Genomic DNA, 14567 nt, shown 5'->3' on the forward strand with positions numbered 1-14567 from the left:
ATTCTACCAATGCAAAATCTACACTGAGGTAAATGATTCCCCAAATATTTAAATATACCATAATCAGACTACCTAGTCTAGAAGCTGATTAATTTTTTTGTTTAAAAAAAAAATCACACGTTATGAAGATTCATATTAAGATTCTGTTGAGGGACAGCCCTCCTGGCTGGACATCACAAACTGCAGACCACCCTACAATCTTCAAGTCTTCATGTGTAAGCCTAGAAGACTATGTCCGCCATGCTTCCATTAGATTAGATTACTTACACAGTGTGGAAACAGGCCCTTCGGCCCAACAAGTCCACACTGACCCACCAAAGCGTAACCCACCCATTCCCCTACATTTACCCCTTACCTAACACTACGGGCAATTTAGCATGGCCAATTCACCTGACCTGCACATCTTTGGACAGTGGGAGGAAACCGGAGCACCAGGAGGAAACCCACGCAGACACGGGAGAATGTACAAACTCCACACAGTCAGTCGCCTAAACATGGCAACATCAAAGCCACACCTTATGTGCAGTTTCCAGTGTATTTCAAATACAAATAGGGAAATTGGCAAAAGAGCATTAGCTATTTTCCCATCAGAAGCTAGACTGTCCTTGTTCATGTGCCTTAGCAAAATCATTATTAGTGATACTAACTAAACTGTGTGACAGCTCCATTAGCCCAATCATGAAAGAGCAGCCTTGCAGCAGGTATCAATTTTTTAAAAATGAAATAATGTTATAAGTAGTGTTTGGTATGTCTTTAGCTGATCAATAGAAAATTAATGCTAAATCTGGACAACAGCTTTGGAAACACAACAACAATTTCTCTCTAGTTAAATCATTAAATTGCTTCATTTAAAACCGATGTTCAACTGTTAAATCCAATGGTAAACAAATTTAAGGAGTCCTTCCTCCACTTACAAAAGATTTTAGTGCTCAACTGCCAACCCACATTTCTTTAAAACATGGTAAAAAACAATGGCAGTTTAGCATTGTTAAATAATGGTAAAAGTATGATAATTTTTTAAATGTCTAAAATATTGCATTGGAATGGCCTTACTGCTACTCACGAGGAGTAGGCAAATTTGATATGAACTTCCCAGACTTCACAAACAAATTGCAGGAAACAAATCTTTAAAAATATTAAGAACATTGAACAGTATTAAAAATTATGCAGGAGTGATGGCAAATAAGTTGTGATTAAAGGCACGGACTAAAGCTAAAATATCTTGTATTAAAAATGGCTATACTCAGACTGGATCTCATTTGATGTTAATCAAATGTTTCGATAAAACTCTCATGTATACAAGAACCGTGATTGCAAACTTTTGAAAATAATCACATTCAGCATTTATATATATTTTTATTAGATTTGTCCTGGAGTTAGGTACACGTTTCATCTTCATCTTAGTGACGGAATTTTTTGCTTGTGTCCTTCGCATAATCCAGCAACATCTGGCAAGGTGAGAATTCACTGCCGTAAACACTTTCATATTTTTTCATTTTGTCAACTAGTTTGTTTGCTCCATAGGCATCCAAAAATTTGAATGGTCCTAAAGTAGAAAAAACCCCATTTAAAAATTAGTTGCATTCTATTTCCATTTAATTTAAAAGTAAAATCATTACCACTGGGCTGGCCACTTTGTTAGGACCTTTGATATTTTAGACCAAGGCTTCTTTAAAATTGGGGTTTGGAAACCATTTGAGGTCACGATCTGAAATTTTAAGATTGTAATCTGAGGCAGCACAGTGCTACCACTGTAACAGGCCCATGCTTTCTCAATTCTCACTGAGGGGTTATCACAATTTGAGACTCAAAGTGGGGCCATATTGAGAAAAAGTTTTGCAAGTGTCATTCTAATCAATGTATTTCTAACACTATATTTTTAAGTAGAAAATGTAACAAATGAAAACAATTGGTCTCTTGCAATTATTACTTCACTTCAGAAAAGTGTTTAGAACTTGAAGAGAATAAAAGGACAAATAAGTTTAGCAATTTTGTACAATTACAAACTATTTCCTTAGATAAAATTTCATGGAATTTTCTATCGAAATTAAGGTGAACATGCTTTAAACGATCCATTGGGAGCATTTGACACAATGTAAAAAAACAAATTGCTATTTAAGTTTTCAGTTCTAGAAAAACACAATGGCTGATTTGATTAGATTACATTCCCTACAGTATGGAAACAGGTTTTTCGGCCTAACACATCCACACCGACCGAAGAGTAACCCACCCAGACCCATTCCCCTACCCTATATTTACCCCTGACTAATGCACCTAACACTATAGGCAATTTAGCATGGCCAATTCACCTGACAAGCACATCTGTGGATTGAGAGGGGAAACTGGAGCACCTTGTAGGAAACCCATGCAGATGTGGGGAGAATGTACAAACTTCACACAGGCAGTCACCCAATATGGGAATTGAACCCAGGTCCCTGGTGCTGTGAGGCAGCAGTGTTAGCCACTGAGCAACCCCAAATTAGCTCATGCAGAGTAATGGATCCTTTCCACTGCAGCAACTAGTTTACCTCCAAGGCAAGGTGGGAACCCTAGTCCAAAAACAGCACCAATGTCTCCCTCAGTGGGGTCATTTAATATTCCATCTTGCAGGCACAATACTGCCTCGTTCACAAATCTTGACACCAGTCGCAACTGAATATCTTCATCTGATGAACTGAAAATGAAGAAAATGAGTCAATAAATTCTCGATCTAAACAAACAGAATATAGAATACAGTACTACAAATTGTTGGTCCAAAAATTGCATGCCAACAAATCTGCACATTTTCCCCACAAAATCAAAGTACACTATGCATGGAACATATGGCTTTCAGACTTGGTCCAATAACATGATGAGATTAGTAGGAGAAACCCACAAGAATCCTCATTCCTGATGAAGGGCTTTGCCTGAAATGTCGATTCTCCTGGTCCTCGGATGCTGCCTGACCTGCGGTGCTTTTCCAGCACCACACAACTCTAATCTCCAGCATCTGCAGTCCTCACTTTTGCCAGAGAAAAACCCACACCCTGTCACCAGATCTTCTAGTCATCTCAGGCACCTAATTGATTGCCAGCAGCCTTCAGACTAGGATCAGGACCTGAAATGAGGTAGTTTGCCCACCAAGAATTTCCTGCCAGAGTAGCAGCTCCATCATTCGACAGCAATGTGGAGGTGGCTGTGGCTGATGCTGGTACAGCATCCCCAAATCTGCAGAATGGAAAGCCATTCAGGAACAGGCGAGCATTGTTGATTGGGAGTCATAGGGTGAAACAAGGGTGGCTCTCAAGCAGTCCCGTATTCTCTTCACGACCAAATCGTGTGCAGATCAGTGCAGATCAGCCTGAACTATTTACCAACTGATCAGGCAAGATCTTTTTGTCCCACCTGCAGCCCAGGTGGGAAGTAGTTCTTAAGTGATCCTTCATTTTTTGTTTTTATCCTTATTTGTGCCATGTGTGGTACTGTGTGGATTTCTACCAGATGCTCAACAATACAGTTTAGAGGGTATAGTTACAATATATATAGTCTTCAAAAATAAGGTAAAAGTCTTACCAGATCATAGGGCTGCTCTCTCAGGTGGTGGTTTAACCTGAAGGTCATCATGCCTCAGGAGAAGGGAGATGATGAGATGGTAACCTCACTGTGGGAACTGAACCCACGCTGTTGGTACTAATCTGTATCACAAACCAGCCATCCAGTTACCTGAGCTAACTGATGCTCACAAAAAATATGTCACTGGTTGCTAAATATTTGTGAAAATCCTTTAGTTATGAAAGTCATTACATAAATGCAAGCCACTTATTTCTTTATCCTTGATCTCCTCACATCAGGCAGACAGGCCCCCTACACAGATCTGGTTCTAAACAATGGTGACAGCATTTCAAACATAATTCATTGGCTGTAAAAGCCCATTAGAACATTCTGAGGACAAAGATGCTTTAGAAATGCTGACTTCAAAAGAAGTTACTGAACTATTTATTAGCAGCTATTTGTTGGCCAGGGTTATCATGAACTATGGAATACAGATTACAGTGAATACAGATTAAACTATATTTGTAAAGTATTTTGCATTTTACTTACACTTCAAGGTTAGCAGGCAGCTTAAAACGTTCGAAAATTTCCTTCGCACCTGGATTCAAAGTTTTGCCTTTCACACCTGCCTGATAAATGAAGCAACCTTTCCCTGTCTTACGACCTGAAATTGAAGGCATTAAAACTGAAATCGACTTTTTAAAAAAAATTCTGGTAAATTGGAATCAGAGGCCAACAACTCTCAATTGTTAGAGTAACATCTAACTGTTTCAGCAGCGATAAAAATGAAAATAGGAATACAAAACTAATGAAATTTAAGTTGGGTTCACTGGTATTTGAAATCCCTACCGTTGTGAATAATTTCCCTGAACCAAGTTCGAGAGATGATTATGAAAGGGTTGACAATCTACTCCTTGTTCAGTTGATTTCTGCTTATTTTGCAATGCACATCAGGGATGCAGGCGAACGTTTGGTAATGGCTACTATACGGTGTCCAGAATTTCATGCAGACTGCAGAATGGGGTGAGTGGAAACAATATTCAGAAATCAACAATGAAGAATCAAGTGAAATCTGAGGACTTTGATAAAAAAAATGTGAAAGATTGTTACTACCATGGGAATAATGGAGATCATGTAACCTCACTGAAAGTAACTATAGTGGGAGGGTAGAAGAATAGAAGGCTCTGGCACAAAATGCTTCCATCACAAGTAACTACTGAAGCAGAGATTGTTACATCATGTACATAACAATGGAAGGTACTCAACTGCAGAGACTAAGCCCACAAAACGGTGGAAAATTGAGTAACACCAAATCATTCAGAATTAGTTTTGCAATAGGTTTTTTTGGATAGTCAAGAAAAGAATTAGGAATAAACTGAACACTTAAGACAAATTATGGACAATTACACGGAATCAGCTAGAACAGGCTAGATGAAAAATAGGCAAGTGAAATTCTTCTGATCAATCAACTCATATGAGATGCTGTGTAAGATTTGGATGCAACAACACAAATTGACAAAGGAATTTAATGCATAAAACAGGAGCAGCAGTATTGAATCAGCTACGAAAGCAAGAGCAAGGAAAACTTGAAGACAGCTAGATAACGGATTGTAAAGCAGTCCATTGATAAATAAAGAGCTGAATTTATTCTTACTGTGAAACACAGCTGAGCTGCAGCTCTAGAATCTGACTGTGTACTGCACCAGAGCTAGGTGAAAACAAATAGCACATGGTTTGAGGAAACAACTTGTAGGTGACTCCAAATATTTGGGGACAACATCCTATTCAGTCGTATTGTTAATAAAGAATTTTCTCCATAATGGTATCTATAGTTTTTTTTTCACACCACAGTTGAATTTGCTTACCTAAAAATCCCTTTGCCACCATCTCCTTTAAAAGTTCAGCACTTCCACCTGCCATTCGAGAGCCAAAAACTTTTCCCAAATCTTCTGCAACGTGTGCTGCGACATCAATACCAACTTCATCAATCAGTGTGGCAGTGCCGACAGGAAACCCATAACCAGTTGTAACTGCATCTAGTTTCTTTGGATCAGCATGCTCCTTGAAATGCAAGTAATTAGTATCTTAGGTGCAAATTCCAATAAACAAAAGTGCATTTTGCTCACAAACATCATCCAAATACCTCAAAACATTAACAGAAAATGTCATATTAAATATGAAGAAGTGTACTGTATAACTAATGTGAAGTACAGCTAGGAGAATTTTAATGGAGTGAGAGACAAATAGCCCTCTTAAATTCAAAATAAATTGGCAATGGTAAAATGAACATGGAAAAGCCTAAACAGAACCCTTCTGAAAAATTGTCAAAATGAAAGCTCATGCAGAGCCCAAATTTTAAATTGTCCACAAAATTTCATGACATTATTATTAAAGCAATGTTTACAGCATTTGTAGCTACACTATGACAAATGAAGTTGTTCACTTAAACTGTGACTTGTGATTGCAAAAGATGGGAAAAGATTGTAAGAGGTATCAAAAGAAAGTATATGATTAGATTATGTTGTGGACCAGGCCAGACCCTCTCAGAATATTTTAAGGAGGCAGCCCAGAGCCTAACTTTTTATTATTTTAAAGGCAGATGTGAAGTGGATATTCCAGGTTGATGCAGCTGGTCAAACCACTTGGCTTTAAGCAAAACAGAGTTTATTTAAACAATAGACAATAGGTGCAGAAGTAGGCCATTCGGCCCTTCGAGCCATTACCACCATTCATTATGATCATGGTAATCCACAATCAGTATCCTGTTCCTGCCTTATCCCCATGACCCTTGATTCCACTAGTTCTAAGAGCTCTATTCATCTCTTTTTTGAAAGTATCCAGAGACTTGGCCTCCAATGCCTTCTGGGGCAGAGCATTCCATATATCCACCACTCTCTGGGTGAAGAGGTTGCTCCTCAACTCTGTTCAAAATTGCCTATCCATTATTTTTAAAACAGTTTTTACACTACAGTTGAAACACGAACAAAAGAAAACGGAATTTAGAATCACTTAACTCTTGGAAAACTTAACTGACCCGACACAGCAATTTAACTAAGGAGCTGTTCCGATTCTCATAATGTCCCATAAACACACCCCTTGGCAAAAGTTAAATTCAACACAAGTTCTTACAGGCAGGACAGATTTCAGAGAGACAAGTCAGCCAGGAAACAGCTGAAGCATGGAACCTTTCTGTACTGCAGCAGTTTCTCACTGCTCCAACTATGCCAAACTAGAAAATAAATGGGACAGGAAAAACTGGTCACTCCCATGTCATTGTTAAAGTAGACATTTCGACACCTCTGCCTTTATGACCTCTCTTGAACAAAGCCCAAGGACAAAATAACCTTCTTAAAGTGACAGCATCATCACAATTATCCATGATGTCACTGAATGGTGCTGCAGACTCAATGGGCTGAATGGTCTACTTCTGTTCCTGTGTCTTCTGGACTTTAAATTTTCACTAGCAGAACTACAGTATTCTAGCTCAGCGAGCATACCTACATCCAGAACCATGGTATTCTAGACTGGTGTTAACAGTCTTTGACAATGTCCCATGTGGAAGGCTGATCCAAAAGGTAAGAGTCGATGGAATCCAACTCAAGTTTGTAAACTGGAACCAAAATTGGCTCGCAAATAGGAGGCAAGGGTTATGGTGGAAGAATGTTTTTGTGATTGGAGGCTTGTGATAAGCAATGTACCACAGTGATTGTTGTTGGGACTCTTGTTATAGGTATTAATAGCTTGGATGCCAATGTAGAAGGTACAATTAGAAGCTTGCAGATGACACAGAAATTGGTGGTGGTGTTGATAATGAGGATGGTTTCAGGTCACAGTCTGATATTCATCAGCTGATAAACTGGGCAGAGCTATCGCAGATGGAATTTAATGCTGACAAATGAGAGGAGATGCATTTTTGGAAATCTAATAAGGCAATGGTAGGTCTCTCTGCTTCTCGAGGACTAAGGAACAAAGGGGCCTTGGTTCACAAATCCACAGACCTCTGAAGGTATCAGCACAGATACACAGGGTGATGAAGGTAGCAGACAGATTACATAGAATATAGGAGCAATAATGGTTAAACCAAAGATGGAATACTGCGTGCAGTTCTGGCTGCACCCTATTGGAAGGACACGATTGTATTGCAGAGGACATTCCCTAGGATGTTGCCTAGGCTGAAAAGTGTCAGTTATAAGGAGAGACTAATTGACTGAGTCCCCGGAGCAAAGGAGGCTGAAGGAGGAAATCTGACTGAGGTGTACAAAATCATGAAAGGCATTGACAGAATAGATCATGAGAATCTTTTCCCCATGGCAAATGAGTCTAAGACTGGTGCAGAGGTTTAAGGTAAGCAGCATTTAGTTTGGATGAGAGTTGAGGGAAAAAAAAAATCCAAAGTGTGATAGAAATATGGAACATGCTGCCTGAGAGGGTGTTGAAGGTAGGTACTCTTGCAACATTTGAGAAGCATCTGGATGAACACTTAAAATGTCAGGAACTAGACCACAGACTATGGACCAAGTGCAGGTAAATGAGATTAGTGTAGTTTGGCTTTTGTCAGTCAGCACAGACATGGTGGGCCGAAAGGCCTGTTTCTCAGCTGTATAACTCTATGGCTTTGAGCAGAGTTTATAATAATTAATGAATAAACTATGATTGAACAGAGTAAGTTTCTTTCGCAGTGTAAAATTTACAAGGATTATAGCAGAAACACTGCACACTTTTAATACAATGCTGCATTTTTGTTTGGAATGTCTTGAAAAAGATTACGTTCACGAAAAGCTAAAATTACATGTTAAACAATTTTTCAATAAATAAAAAGGAAAACCTTTATGGCAGACAACATTTTTAATTCAATCTAAAATGTTTTAAAGAAACTTACCTGCAAGACTCTGAGTGCTTCTGCCAATGTAGGTGCAAGACATCTTGTTGTATAAAAGCCAGGGCCATCCTAATGAAGGTAAAGTTATCGTTTAATTCAAATATTTGAGGGTCAAAAGTCTCTTGATCACATAAAAACAAACACTTGAAACAGATGCTTCAAGGCCTCTAACCAGAACATATTCTTCCATAAATCGGGAAAATTTTGGAGTGAATGAAAAGCCCTTGAAGTTTCAAAAACTTATACAAATCTTCAAAGCAGTACTTAGACACGGTGGTTAATCTTATAAATTGTGATAGGTCTCTGACTTGAGTGATGTGGTCGAAGTTAAATCAATGTAGAAGATGATTTGAATTAAGAAGCTTTGATTAAAACTAAACAGGGTACACAGGAATCAAAGTGTTACATTTGGTGGACTTGTAATCCAAAGACACAGGCAATGCTCTCAGGACCTGTGTTCAAATCCCAAATGGCAGAATTTAACATCAACCAAAATCTGGAAAAGTCTAACAATGACTGCGAAACCATTGCTATAACAACTCTTCTGGTTTCTCATTCCTTTTAGGGAAGGAAAACTTGTTCTTACTTGATCTTGCTTATATGTAACTAGAGACTCACAGCAATGTGGTTGAATCTTAAATGCCCTCTGAAAAGGCCTAGCAAGCCACTCCATTTCATTAATCACGAGAAAGCCTGAAAAAAAAAAGACTGGACCAAACACCTGATCTTGACCTAGGTTGTGGAAGTGAGCAAACTGAGCCCAATCGACCCTTTAAAGTGCTGCTTACTAATATCTGTAAACTAGTCCCAAAATTGAGAGAGCTGTTTCACAGACTAGTCAATTCCTACTCTAACATTATCATCAAGCCAGAGGCTAAACATTAGTTCAATAAAAACTGTAGGAGGACATGCCAGAAGCAGTAGTTATATCTAAAAATGAGATATCAACCTGTTGAATGAACAAAACAATGACTACTTGTGTGCCAAATAGCCTAAGCAAGGAGAGACAGACAAGGCTAAATGATTCCACAACCAATAAATAAGATCTAGAGTGTGGAATCATTGCTTATGCTATTTGGCACACAAGGATGTGCAGTCCTGCCACATTGAGCCCTGAATGGCAGTGGACAATTACCAATTCTTTGAAGCAGGTGGCTCCTCAAATAACCCCATTATCAATGGTGAGGTAGCCCAGCACTTCAATGTAAAAGGAAGGTTGAATAATTTGAAACAATCTTCAGCCAGAGGTGCCAGGTTGATGCTCCCAAACTGGTTTCTCCATAGATGACTGGCATCTGTGATGCTGGGTTTCAGCTAACTTGATTCAATCCACAAGACACCAAGAAATGACTTGTGTCACTAGATACTGCAAAGGGTAGCAGCCCTGACAACATGTGCCAATACTACTGCAGGCACTGCTTCAGACCATGTTGCAAGCTGTTGCATTATTGCTCCAACATTGTTATCTACCTGAAAAAGAAAACCATCCAGGTCAAATTATTGCCCCATCAGTGTAGTCTCAGTAATGAGTAACCAAAGGGGTCATCGACAGTGCTAAAAACAGAGCACTTGCTAAGTATTAACCTGCTCACTGTTGCTGTGTTCCGATTTAACCAGAGTCACTCAGCTCTTAACTGCAATACAACTTTGGTTTAAACATGATTAAAAAGCTAAACTCCAAGAGGTGAGGTGAGGTGAGGTGAGAGGGACTGAACTTGACATCAAATCTGCAGGTGACAGTGTGACATTAAGGAGCTTCATCAATAAATGTACTCTTGCCATTTAGAGCAATTCTGTTTTGAAATAAAGGAGCAGGACATTGACGGATTGCACCTGAATTGGAAGGGACTAATATACTGGCAGGGAGATTTGCTCTAATAGGTTTTTTTGGGGGGAAAGGAGGTGGTGGGAATCGGAGATAGTGAAGGAAGAGACCAATCTGAGACTGGTACACTTGAGAACAGAAGAAAGTCAAACAGTCAGGGCAGGCAGGGACAAAGCAGGACTGATAAATTAAACTGCATTTATTTCAAAGCACAAGGCCTAACAGAGAAGGCAGATGAACTCAGGGCATGGTTAGGAACATAGAACTGGGATATCATAGCAATTACAGAAATGTGGCTCAAGGATGATCAGGTCTGGAAGCTTAATGTTCCAAGATACAAGTGCTACTGGAAAGACAGAAAGGGAGGCAAGAGAGGAGGGGAGTGGTGTTTTTGATAAGGGATAATTTTACAGCTGTACTGAGGGAGGCGATCCCTGGAAATACATCCAGGGAAGTTATTTGGGTAGAACTGAGAAATGAGAAAGGGATGATCACCTTATTGGGATCATATTATAGACCCCCCCCCCCCCCCAATAGTCAGCAGGAAATTGAGAAACAGACTTAAGGAGATTGCAGTTATCTATTATTCTTACAGAGTGGTTATGGGATTTTAACTTTCCAAACTGGGAAATAGACTGGGACTGCCATAGGGTTTAGATGGAGAGGAATTTGTTAAGCATGCACAAGAACATTTCTGATTCAGTATGTGGATGCACCTACTAGAGAAGGTGCAAAAATTGACCTACTCTTGGGAAATAAGGCAGGGCAGGGGAGCATTTTGGGGCCAGCAACCATTATAATATTAGATTTAAAATAGTGATGGAAAAGGATAGACCAGATCCAGAAGTTGAAGTTCTAAATTGGAGGAAGGCTAATTTTGACAGTATTATGCAAGAACTTTCAAAAGCTGACTCAGGGCAGATGTTTGCAGGTATAGGGGCAGCTGGAAAATGGGAAGCCTTCAGAAATGAGATAACGAGAGTCCAGAGACAGTATATTCCTGTTGGGGTGAAAGGAAAGGCTGGTAGGTGTAGGGAATGATGGATCATGAAAGAATTTGAGGGTTTGGTTAAGAAAAATAAGGAAGCATATGTAAGGTACAGACTAGATAGATCAAATAAATCCTTAGAAGAGTATAAAGGCAGTAGGAGTATACTTAACAGAGAAATCAGAAGGGAAAAAGGGGACATGAAATAGCTCTGGCAAATGAAAGTTAAAGGAGAATCCAAAGGGTTTTTGCAAATACATTATAAAAGGGTAACTAGGGAGAGAATAGAGCCCCTCAAATTTCAGCAAGCCAGCTTTTGTTTGGAGCTGCTGCAAGAGATGGGTTGGGGGTGGAGGGGCGGGGGGGGGGGGGGGGGGGGAGAAAGGGGGGAGGTTTGTGGTGGGGATCCTAAATGAGTATTTTGCATCAGTGTTTACTGTGGAAAAGGACATGGAAGATATAGAATGTAGGGAAATAGATGGTAACATCTTGAAAAATGTCCATATTAGAGAGAAGGAAGTGATGGATGTCTCGAGAATCAATGAAGTGGATAAACCCCCAGGACCTGATCAGCTGTACCCTAGAAGTCTATGGGAAGTTCGGGAAGTGATTGTTGGACCCCTTGCTGAGGTATTTGTATCATCAATAGTCACAGGTGAGGTGCCAGAAGAGTGGAGGTTGGCTAACATGGTGCCACTATTTAAGAAAGGTAGTAAGGACAAGCCAGGGAACTTTCGACCGGTGAGCCTAACATCGGTGGTGGGCAGGTTGTTGGAGGGAACCCTGAGGGACAGGATGTACACGTATTTGGAAAGGCAAGGACTGATTAGGGATAATCAACAAGACAGTGCTTGGGAAATCATGTCTCACGAATTTGATTGAGTTCTTTTGAAGTAACAAAGAGGATTGATGAGGGCAGAGCGGTAGGTCTGATCTATATGGACTTCAGTAAGGCGTTCAACAAGGTTCCCCTGGGAGACTGGTTAGCAAAGTTAGATCTCAAGGAATACAGGGAGACCTAGCCATCTGGATGCAGAAATGGCTTGAAGGTGGAAGACAGAGGGTGGTGGTAGAGCGTTGTTTTTCAGACTGGAGGCCTGTGACTACTGGAGTGCCACAGGACTGGCCTTGGGTCCACTACTTTTTATCATTTACATAAATGATTTGGATGCGAGCATAAGAGGTATAGTTAGTAAGTTTGCAGATGACACTAAAATTGGGGTGTAGTGGACAGTGAAGAGGGTTACCTCAGATTACAACAGGATCTTGACCTGATGGGTCAATGGGCTGAGAAGTGGCAGATGGAGTTTAATTCAGATAAATTCAAGGTGCTGCATTTTGGAAAAGCAGGTATTAGAATCTTAGCAGGTATTACACACTTAATGGTAAGGTCCGAGAGAATGTTGCTGAACAAAGAGACCTTGGAGTGCAGGTTCATAGCTCTTTGAAAGTAGAGTCACTAGTAGATAGGATAGTGAAGGCGACATTTGACATGCTTTCTTTTATTGATCAGAGCATGGAGTACAGGAGTTGTAAAGTCATGTTGTGGTGATACAGGACATTGGTTAGGCCACTTTTGGAATATGGAGTTCAATTCTGATCTCCTTCCTATCGGAAGGATGTTGTGAAACTTGAAAGGGCTCAGAAAAGATTTACAAGGATGTTGCCAGGGTTGGAGGATTTGAGCTATAGGGAGAGGTTGAATAGACTGTGACTATTTTCTCTGGAGCGTCAGAGGCCGAGGGGTGACCTCATAGAGGTTTATAAAATCATGAATGGCATAGTTAGGATAAATAGACAAAGTCTTTTCCCTGAGGGTGGGGGGAGTTCAGAACTAGAGGGCATAGGTTTAGGGTGAGGGGGAAAGATATAAAAGAGACCGAAGGGCCAACCTTTTCACGCAGAGGGTGGTACGTATATGGAAGTGATGGAGGCTGGTACAATTGCGACATTTAAAGGCATTTGGATGGGTATATGAATGGGAAGGGTTTGGAGGGATATGAGCTAGGTGCTGGCAAGTGGGACTAGATTAGGTTGGGATATCTGGTCAGCATAGACGAGTTGGACCGTAGGGTCTGTTTCCGTGCTGTACATCTTTATGACTAATTAAAAATTACATTTAAAACTGTTAGACTTATAACCTTGTTAGCTCTAATGCAAGAATTAATATAAAATCTCAAACAATTAGCTGATCGATCACTGACATTTATGATTGCATAAGTCCATACCTATCATTCAGAATAGAACTAAACAATGATTTGTTTAAAAACAAATCAAGATAAAATGACATTGAGTCTTTATTGATGTAGACAAACAGAATCCAAAAAGTCGCCAATGTAAGCACCAATATTCTTGAATAATAGCCTTAATAATTAGATGAATGGTGTTGTTTAAAAAAAAGTTAACTAAACCAAACAACATTTGTATCTCTGACAGTGCGATATTGTGTGATGGGAACGCCACCTATCAACATCCTAGGAGTTACCATTGATCAGAAACTAAAGAAGTCCCATAAATAATTTGGCTATGAAAGGAGATCAGAGGCTAGGCATTCTGCACCACTGACCTCCTGTCTCCCCAATGTCTGTCCATCCTTCACAGGACACAAGTCAGGAACATGTGAGATGGAAAAACTTCCCGGATTTTTGTGGCAGCAGACGGGACTTAAGGATGGGGTGTAGCCTTCCTGGTGCCAGGGTTAATGACATCACAGACAGAGTGCAGGAAATCCTCAAGGACGAAGGTGAAGAGCCAGAGGTGGTGGTACATGTCGGCACAAATGATGTCGGGAAGAGGAGGAGGAACATACTACAGCGGAACTTCGGAGAACTAGGAAGAAGGCTGAAAAACAGGATGTCCAGGGTGGTTATCTCCAGTTTGCTTCCAGTTCCTCGGGCTGGTGAGGCCAAAAACAGGGAAATAATGGACTTGAACGTGTGGCTGGGGAACTGGTGCAGGAAGCAAGGATTTAAAACATAGAACAATACAGCACAGAACAGGCCCTTCGGCCCACAATGTTGTGCCGAACATTTGTCCTAGCTTAAGCACCTATCCATGTACCTATCAATTGCCGCTTAAAGGTCACCAATGATTCTGACTCTGCCACTCCCACAGGCAGCGCATTCCATGCCCCCACCACTCTCTGGGTAAAGAACCTACCCCTGACATCCTCCCTATACCTTCCACCCTTCACCTTAAATTTATGTCCCCTTGTAACACTCTGTTGTACCCAGAGAAAAAGTCTCTGACTGTCTACTCTATCTATTCCCTGATCATCTTATAAACCTCTATCAAGTCACGCCTCATCCTTCGCCGTTCCAATGAGAAAAGGCCTAACACTCTCA

At 40.4% G+C, this 14567-nt stretch overlaps 1 protein-coding gene across 1 annotated transcript in view; it reads right to left on the reverse strand.

The window, feature by feature from the left end:
- Positions 1-1336: 1336 nt before the first annotated feature.
- Positions 1337-14567, reverse strand: part of LOC140467200 (trifunctional enzyme subunit alpha, mitochondrial-like) — a 125970-nt gene continuing 112739 nt past the window's right edge. Inside the window, exons 16-20 of the mRNA XM_072563399.1 lie at positions 8411-8479; positions 5397-5592; positions 4081-4195; positions 2529-2674; positions 1337-1546 (exon numbers count right to left, since the gene is read on the reverse strand). Of these exons, the coding sequence (XP_072419500.1) occupies positions 1401-1546; positions 2529-2674; positions 4081-4195; positions 5397-5592; positions 8411-8479 (672 nt within the window). The 3' untranslated portion in view covers positions 1337-1400. The remainder of the gene's footprint in view (positions 1547-2528; positions 2675-4080; positions 4196-5396; positions 5593-8410; positions 8480-14567) is intronic.

The sequence above is a fragment of the Chiloscyllium punctatum genome, chromosome 3, assembly GCF_047496795.1.
Source record: "Chiloscyllium punctatum isolate Juve2018m chromosome 3, sChiPun1.3, whole genome shotgun sequence".
In the NCBI taxonomy this organism is placed as follows: domain Eukaryota; kingdom Metazoa; phylum Chordata; class Chondrichthyes; order Orectolobiformes; family Hemiscylliidae; genus Chiloscyllium; species Chiloscyllium punctatum.